At 40.5% G+C, this 9837-nt stretch overlaps 1 protein-coding gene across 1 annotated transcript; it reads left to right on the top strand.

The window, feature by feature from the left end:
- Window positions 1–2336: 2336 nt before the first annotated feature.
- LOC543286 (alpha-amylase/trypsin inhibitor CM16-like) lies at window positions 2337–3174 on the top strand. The gene has a single exon (NM_001405754.1). It carries the CDS (start codon window positions 2399–2401, stop codon window positions 2828–2830), a length of 432 nt encoding a protein of 143 aa, NP_001392683.1. The 5' UTR covers window positions 2337–2398; the 3' UTR covers window positions 2831–3174.
- The last annotated feature ends 6663 nt before the right edge of the window (window positions 3175–9837 follow it).

Here is a 9837-nt window from a genome sequence, read left to right as displayed (position 1 = left end):
GGAGGTGGTGGCCACCGGTGCTGACACTGCAACTGGCGATGTGATTCGCTGCAACCGGCACCAGGAAAGCTACCACCAGTGGCCGAAGTTGCTGCAACAAAGCGACAATAAGCGTGCCCGACTATGACGGCGCCGTGGTTTTTGCTACAACGGGCAACTGAGAAAACTACCATCAACAACCGGATTTGCTACTACCAGGCCAGCGTGGCCGGCGCCACGACTTTTGCTGCAAGGGGCAACGAGGAAAGATACCATCGGCGCCCGGTTTTCCTACAACCAGGAAATGATGAAGTGTGACTGGCGATGACGGGCTATGAATTTGTTGCAACCGCGAGCGGGAAAGCTACCACCGGCGGCCAAATTTCTTTTTGCTGGAAAGCCGACGAGGTAAAATTTTTTGTTGGAGCCTGCCTCAATTTTTGCTACTACCTTCTTTTGATTTTGTTAGAACCAAATAGAAAATTGCTACTGTCTGTTGATTTTTGCTGGAGGCAGACTAATTTTTTGCTACCACCGTCTTCTACTTTTGCTGGAACAACCAGCATTTTTGTTTTGCTACCCTAACTTTTTGGTTGCGAGCGACACCGTCGACGCCACCATCGCCATGGGGAGAGGGAGGGGTGGCTGCCATTTTTTTTGTGTGCTTGCCTTTTTCATATGCGAAGAGGGAGAGTCAAAGGATGATGGGAAACGCATCAGACGGCCACGGCCGTGAGGATCCTATGGCTGCGCGGTGACCGGCCGAATTTTGGGCCGGTTGACTGGCCCCTATCCGCCCTTCCAAAACAATGCTTTGCAAAGTTGCTCACCCACACTGCCGTCACATGTTTGCTATTTTTTATTAAATAATACATTTATTTAATTAATTTGCATAAATATTACGCCGATATTTTTATTTTCAAAAATAATACACCATCGGCCCGCTGCAGGCCGACTGAGCCTAGTCGGCCCACCGCGGGCTGATTGGCCTCCAGTCGGCCCGCAACAAGTCGACTGGGCACTAATTGGTTCGCAGCAAGCCAATTAGTTCCAGTCGGCTTGCTGCGGGCCGACTGGAAGCCAATCGGCCCGCGGTGGGCTGACTAGGTGCATGTGGCCATTTTTTTTTCTGTTTTTGGTTTTAGTTGTTGTTTTCTATTTATTCTAGCTATCAAATGAATCTGGTTTCTGTTGAAACTTTTTGCATAAATTACTAGCAATATTAACAAGCCACATATAAATTTTCATAATTTTTGGAAAACCACATTTTTACATTTGATAACTCCTGGTGAATATAGATAGGGTTTAAATTTAATTATCCAAATTGATTTTTTTATTTTTATAAATATTAAAATATTGAGAAGAATGGTTTAACATTTTTTTGAAACAATTTGAGGAATTTGTTTTGGCTTATGAAACAATTTGAAACAATATGAAACAATTTTTGTGAAACAGTTTGAGGAAAATTCTCAAATTGTTTCATAAACCAAAAAAAGTATTCTCAAATTGTTGCACAAAAAAATTTAAATTATTCTCCTCGATATTTTAACATCTATAAAAATAAAAAAACAATTTGGATAGATAAATTTATACCCTATCTATATTCACCAGGAGCTATCAAATACAATTGTAAAAATGTGGTTTTCCAAAAATTATGAAAATTTATATGTGGCTTGTTAATATTGCTAGTAATTTATGCAAAAAGTTTCAACACAAACTATATTCATTTGATAGCTAGAGTAAATAGAAAACAACAACTAAAACCAAAAATGGCCAAATGCACCTAGTCGGCCCATCGCAGGCCGATTGGCTTCCAGTCGGCCTGAGGCCGACTGGACTAATTGGTTCCCAGCAAGCCAATTAGTCCCTGCGGTGGGCCGACTAGACTCAGTCGGCCTGCAGCGGGCCGATGTTTTATTATTTTTAAAAATAAAAATATCGGCGTAATATTTATGCAAATTAATTAGAAAAATGTATTATTTAAAAAAATTAGCCACATGTTTGCTCTATCACAGCATGCAAAAACAAAGTCCGTTGTTGGTTTAGCTACAGTCTCACGCATAAACTAGCAAGCTTAATTGATGCTCCACTTTTAAGTACTGATGACAACTAGACAAGAGAAGAAAAGAATGCCACATCAACCATGGCAGGCTCTAGCGGCTAGGAATCTCTCACTGCTTACAGGCAAAAGCCAGCTTGCATTCCCCTCCAAATTCGGTTCCAACTAATTAATTAAGTGCACTCTAGCTCATCATAATCATCATATAACACTACAAATTTAGTTAATTGCTACCAGCTCTGCTTTTCTTATACCTTTCTAGGAGTATATATACATGCAAGTGTGGTACGTGTAGCATACACCCACCAGCGCAGTGACAAAACAAACCTATACCAACGAACTGGGCCTGTCAAAACAAATATGGCGTCCAAGTCCAACTGCGTTCTCCTCTTGGCCGCCGTCCTAGTCTCCATCTTTGCCGCCGTTGCCGCCATCGGCAATGAAGATTGCACCCCATGGATGAGTACTCTGATCACTCCACTCCCAAGCTGCCGTGACTATGTGGAACAACAAGCATGTCGCATCGAAACGCCCGGGTCGCCGTACCTCGCCAAGCAGCAGTGCTGTGGGGAGCTTGCAAACATTCCGCAGCAGTGCCGATGCCAGGCGCTGCGCTACTTCATGGGGCCGAAGTCTCGTCCGGATCAGAGCGGCCTCATGGAACTCCCCGGATGCCCTAGGGAGGTGCAGATGGACTTCGTGAGGATACTCGTCACGCCGGGGTACTGCAACTTGACGACCGTTCACAACACTCCGTACTGCCTCGCTATGGAGGAGTCTCAGTGGAGCTAGAGACAATTCTCTCGCTCATGAATAAATAAGCATGTTGCGACCATACATGTGTGACATGCATATATGCATATAGGACGAGCTCCGCGCGCTCATCATGTGTGGTGCTATGTGCTACATATATGGATAAGAATAAAGGGAATCATTTTCGCTTCTTAAACTCAACTCAGATCTTTAATTCATGTCTTTGGTGGTCAAAATTATTAGCAAAATCTCCAACAGCTAATAACATTTCTACATTTTTGTCCAGCCTTTTATTTCCAGTGAGCAGCATATACAAGGCTATATTTGTAAATGATAAATAATAGTTGCCATGTACTGGCGAGGGAGCCATGTACTTGACTTTTTCTTTTGTCGTTCTGCCCGTCATTGGGGCTTGGGGGTGTTTGATACTAATCTGTGATGTTGCTGCTACCTGCCTTATGGCTTTATTTATAAAGTCGGGTGTTTGCCTTTTCTCTAAAAAATAAATAATAGTTGCCCGCATTCAGATCAATTATTGGGTAAATGGCAAATTGATCAAATGGGGTTGAAGGGTGGGCACCAGGCAGATTCCGGATAAAATTATCCATACCACCACCCGCCCGAATATCCTCTAATATGCCCTGCCGCCTCCAATGTGACATCAATACCATACCGACAAATATTCTAGGCGCATGGATGATAATTAAGGGATTCTGCTTCTTAAAGTTCATCTCGGATATTTTATTCATGTGTTTGATGGTCGAAATCATGAGAAAAATCAAGAAGCGTCCAACTGTTAATTTTTTTTTATAATTTGTTTCCTAGTTTTTTAAATTTCTTGCATCCAACGTGGCATCAATACTGGTTGCTGAATCCTCTAGGCGCATGGCCGGGGTACATTTATGCGGATTGTGGTGGAGTTAAATAGTTGTGCTATAGATGCAGTCCTGATACTCCCAGCTTCCTCACCATTTATGTCTAGATGTTGGACAAGTTGTGCCTTTTGTTGTTGTAGTCGTAGTGTGAATTGTACACCTGTAGCGTTGTTTGCTGAAAGGCATTGTAATAGCCGCTTGGCTTGACTCATGATACACCTTTTCACGGTGTATTCGATAAAATGTTGCTTGATATTATGCCGTTGGCCCCTCAAATATAAGTGTTTGCGGCAATAGAAATTTTTCATGTGTGACCTAAGGTTACCCATCCCACGAGCGATAATAGCAACAAATATTCTTTCTTAAGCAATGCCAAAACAGATACGATAACTTCTTTGCCCCAAACAATACTGTGTAGTTATCGATTACACTAGTCTTATAAGTCGCAACAACATATGAGTAAATAACAGTTTGAAAAGATCTGTGTAGATAATGTTATGATTTATCTAAGTTTGGGATTATTAAATAAATGAAAACAAAACTACATGTGAACTATTTTTGGAGTCTTTTCACATGTAAGAAGAGAGAGGTCCAAAGGTTACTAGTAGCATCTTTCATAGACGATTAATGCCTACAGATGTTTGATTTTACGGTTAATTTGAAAATAATGTTTTGCAAAGTTGCTCACACACAATCATCACATTTTCTCTCACACACAACACTCAGAAATAAACTAGGTTGTTGGTTTAGCAGCACCCGCACGCATAATCTAGCTTAATTGAAGTAGGTTCCACTTCAAATATTATTTCAACTTGACTATAGAAGAGCGAATCAACCTGTGGTTGGATGATTAGAGGGACAGTGGTATCCGCAGCTCACCAGGGTTCAAGTCCTAGTGCTCGCATTATTTCTGAATTTATTTCAGGATTTCCGACGATGCGCTTTCAGTGGGAGGAGATGTTTCCGTCGACGACGCTAGGCTCGAGCGGCTATGAATCTCTCGCCTTCCACGCACAAGCTAAATTTTGTTTCCCTCCTAATTTTGTTCCAACAAATTAATTAAGTGCACTCTAGTTCATCATAATTGTCATGTAACACACAAATATAGTTAATTAGTGCTAGCACTCCCTCTATTACTTTTTCTTTGGGTATATATGCATGCAAGTGTGGTACATCTAGCTTACACCCACCAATATGGTGCGCAACCTCAAGAAATTACACAAACTAGCCGGATGTGGCTAGAAAATAACATGGAGTCCACGTACAACTGGAGTCTCCTCCTCTTGGCCCCTGGTCCTAGTCTCCATCTTTGCCGCCACCGCTACCACCAAACCAAATCACTGCTTCCTAGGGATGGGTAAGCATGCCGCTACAAGGCTATCGTGACTATGTGGCACAACAAACCTGTGGCGCAGCAAGTCGGCGATATGCCGATAACGTGTTGCCTAGAGCTTTCACAGATTTCAGATTGGTGTCGTTGCGAGGCGTTGTGCTACTTCATGGGGCAGGAGCCATCTTGTCCCGAGAAGAGTGGACTCATGAACCTTCCCCAATGCCCTAGGGAGCCGAAAAGGGACTTCGTTAGAGTACTTGTCACGCCGAGCCAATGTAACTTGAGGACCTGTTGACAATGCTCCATACTGCCTTGCTATCGACATGTAAAGATAAATCTTTTGCTCATGAATAAGAATGTTTCACCCATGGATGTACGGCATGTGTGGTGCTATCTACCTTGAATGCCAATAAAAAAATGGTTTAGTGGGTCTTAAATTTTAACTCTATCTTGTGCTCATATGTTTGGTGATTTTGTAGCATTATTGTTATCTTTATCATTGCTTGTCACAATACATGCACCGTTTGACAATCAATGATAAAGATAGACGTATATTTGTAATTTTGCAACAACAAACAGTGCATGTATCTTGACGTTGCAGGAGCCATACGATAAACGATGATGTTATGGATAAAATGGATGCCAAGTTATGAATTGGTCTATACACAATATTCAAAATAACAGAAAGACAATAACATTACTAATTAGAGTACACAAATATATGCATATTTTGAGCCGCCTAAGTCTTATATAAGATTAAAAAAACTTGAAAGTCCCACACCTGCATAAGTAAAATAAAGTCTCTATAAATCACGAGCATCTGGTTGTCTATTTTTCTAAGATTAAGCATATGCTTAGTATGGTCACATACTCCAGAATTGACTATTTTTAGATGAGGTAGATGGAGATACAACATTGAACCCCCTCAAGGGAAATCCAACGTTCACGTACCATAATCTCGAATTCATGAATCTATCAACTGTATATAAAGGCACAATAATGTTCGGGGAATATACCAAAAAAGTTCCAACCATATGTTTTTCAATCGGATGGGCCCTTTTTTATAGCATACCCTAACCAATAATTCATCATAGGTATCGCAACAAATATTCTGAATTTTTTTATTACATTTGTGTTAAATATTTTTTAATCTTATTTGTAGCACCATTTCCAAATGCTAAAAGAGGGATCAAAGTTGTATCCTAAAGACTATATCCATCACTAAAATGATAGGTATTTCAAAATGTAGCTAGTAGATGGGAGTACGAAAAATGTCAAGAAAGATATTCAAATGAAATTTCTCAGTGTTTAGTTACCCTACCTGTTAATGGGGATAATTATATTTTACTCCAATCACGAAGGAAACTTGTTATTTAGACTATCAAAACATACTCTACCCATTGCTTTTGCATTACTTTAATCACAATATGTACATCATCTTAGCTATATGCCTAAAAATGACAATTGACAATCTGAATGTTAACTTCACGTATTGATACAAAATCAGATGAAAACTACATGCTAGCTCACTGGATGACTTTAATTCTATATATTAATCTAATATCATGTACAAACAACACATATGGTCATTAAGACAAGACATTTGAAAATAACATAATAATTGTTCTCTCATAAATTGAAGATGATTAAAGATGTTAACCACATTTTTATGCGAGTAACGGTGTATGGTGAACCCTACGGTCATGGATAGACCAAGTCGACATAAAAGTCATGTCTCAAGTCGTGCTACAATAGACACTCAGAGAAGATAATGTTAGACACGTTATGTTGGGAATTATGCTGGTTCGGGAGATCATTTCCTTGTGAATCCGTGATATCAAATTATCTCGTATCATTGGAAGGTAATTTCCTTGTTACCGGAAGGGGTCATCCACGACCCTCACCAATAATCATCTCCTTCCATGAGAATACACTCGTGTGGCCCTGTTTTCTTTATAGTTTCAGCCACCTTGTAAGTCTCCACTCATCACTAGAATCTTTAAGCCTGACATAGGGATATTAACCATCCGACTATCCAAACTTGTGTAAATCTATATCTCCATTGTGTTGATGGGATCTCTATTATTCTTCACGACTCCATGGTAGAATGTAAGATCAACGGTGATTGACCGCCGACAATCATATATGATATTTTGGCCATCATATTTTTATGGTTATAATAATGTATTATTTTTTAACATTTATTACATAATGTGTACATTTGTGAAACCACTCACTCAACACATGAGGACCGCACATGTGCACGGTCGCCATGACGGTTTGTAAAACAATGGTTTACAAGGTTGCTCACACATACAGTCGTCACATGTGTGCCCACAACATGATAAAACTAACTTTGTCCGTCGTTGGTTTATCAACTCTCGCGCATAAACTAGCTACATCTTAATTAAACCTCCACTTTAGGTACTAGTGATAACTTGACAAAATAAGAAAAGAATGCAACATCAACGATTGCCAACAAGGTAGGCTGGAGCAGCTATGAATCTCTCACTGCTTGCACATAAGCTAGCTTGCATTCCCCTCCAAATTATGTTCCAACTAATTGACTAAGTGCACTTCAGTTCACCATAGTCGCCATATAACACATCAAATTTCAATTGTCAGTTGTGCATCTCTTGCTTTTCTCTAGGCACTAGCAAAATGTCCTTGTGTTGCTATGAGCCACAAAAAGACAAGAATTTAAACTACCTTCTTATAAGATTATTAAAATACGTTGTTGTCTTGCCGCTATTGCATGGTTCATGATTAAAGAGAGTGGAAAATATAACGACAGATCTTATTGCAGTTGATATCTAATTGGAATAAATCAGTGGGGGTAGGGGGGCTAAAACCAAGAGCATGATTTTGACTTTGATTCACATTTCCACATTTGTTACTTGTGTTTCTCACAGGAGTGTTGGTCTCACATTAAGCTATTAGTGTATCTGTTTATTTGTGCTAGGTCTAGCATGTAACTAAAAATGCATTTGTTTACTCAAGTCTCTTGGAAGTTTGGTGATCCCTCATGTGGGCAGAACTGCTTTTTTAATTTCTATTGTTGATCTCCATGTGAACTCACCATCAACTCCAACATTTATAAGTAGGAAAGATGTATGAGAGCAAGTGTGGCATGTCCAGCTTCACCAACTAATGTCGTTCACAACCTCGAGAAACTACATCAACGAATTGAAACTAGCAAAATTAAAATGGCGTCCAAGTCCAATGGTCGTCTCCTCCTCTTGGTCGTCGTCCTACTCTCCATCTTTGTCACTGATGCCGCACCCGGCTGCTGCGTCCAAGGGTGGCTTTTCTGACCAATCCGCTCCCAAGCTGTTGTGACTATTCTCACAACAAACATTTGGTGTCTACAGAGCCGGGTCGCGGTTACCCTAAGAGATGACATTAGCGTCGGTCTACTCCCCCAGGAAGCCATACCTCGCCAAATTGAATTGCTCCTGTGAGCTTGCAAAAAAAATTCAGCAATGTTGGTGCGAGGCTCCGCGTTACTTCATAAGGCTTCTTGCGTCGTCTCTACCTGGTGAGAGTGGCCTCATGAACCTGCCCAGGGAGATGCAAAGGGAGTTTGTCAGACTACTCGTCGCACCGGGCAGTGCAACTTCGGGACTGCTAATAACTTTGGATGATGCCCCATTGTGGACCAGTCTTAGTAGATCTAGAGACAAATCTATTAGGCATGAATATGCATGTTGCATCCATGGATGTGTGGCATGCATATATGCATACGTGAGCTCCGCGCGCTCAACATATGTGGTGCTATCTACTATGAATGAGAATAAAGAGAATTATTTTCTGCTTCTTAAGTTTCAACTCAATCGTATATCCGCATGTTTTTCCTTTTTGTGTACCCATATATAAAAATTATATTAGATGCAAATATGTATGTGCATAGTTGCCAAAAATTTTGCATGTCAAAAAGAAAAAGGGAAATGTTTACACTTTGAAATGTAATCCAAAATCATGCATTATTGTTACTTGGCCAAACCATTTTTTGCAGAAGCATAAGGTGAACTCTAACAATTTATTTATGAGGACACAGGAACACGCGTCTTTATCACGCTCAAGTGTCCTCATGTATGGCATCATCATCATGGTAAATAATATTGCAATGGAGAGCGATTTGCAATTAGAGAGATCTGTGGGCACACAAAAATTAGGAGTTATTAGTGTGAAAAAAAAGTTGATTACTTATCATAGTTTGCCTCCCCTCAAAAATATATCTTAATTTGTCCCCACTAAATTAGATGCATTGTGGGGCTTATTTCTTTATGCATTATATGGAAGGTAACCGACAATCCATGGTGAATTTGCATGTGTTTGGCTATTTGGCCCATGAGTCTTAGCAATCAAGAGTCTGGATTTGTCAAAAACTTTGTTTCTTTGAAACTAACAACTTTTACCTCATGGGTGGTAAGTTGTAGCAACTTTTTTTTGACAGTGAGGGCCTGCCCAGGACAGAGGAAAAACACAGGAAAACCAAAGGAAAGCTATTCCCAAGGAACGGTTTTCTTTTCTCTCGTTCTAAACGAAGGAATCTCGTGTAACCAATCCTCCAGAAAGTTCTCTATCCTCGCGTTTTCACAGGAAACCAAACATCCGGTCATACCCAACTTTTTTGCGGTGTCCCGAGGCAGCACAGGGAAAAAACGACCGGACCTTCGCATACTGGGACCCACATCGGTTGTGAAATGGTTGACCTATAGACATGGTGGCCGACATACGCAGCATTCAGTAAAATTTAAAACTCAAAGCATGGGACCAACATGTGTTGATTTCGTGGGTTACCTTATCCTGCATTCTGAACACAGCTGTGTAGTTTC

Source organism: Triticum aestivum, chromosome 4B (assembly GCF_018294505.1).
Source record: "Triticum aestivum cultivar Chinese Spring chromosome 4B, IWGSC CS RefSeq v2.1, whole genome shotgun sequence".
NCBI classification, from domain to species: Eukaryota; Viridiplantae; Streptophyta; class Magnoliopsida; order Poales; family Poaceae; genus Triticum; species Triticum aestivum.
The sequence above is the reverse complement of the archived record's forward strand: the minus strand, read 5'-3'. Positions and strand labels throughout refer to the sequence as shown.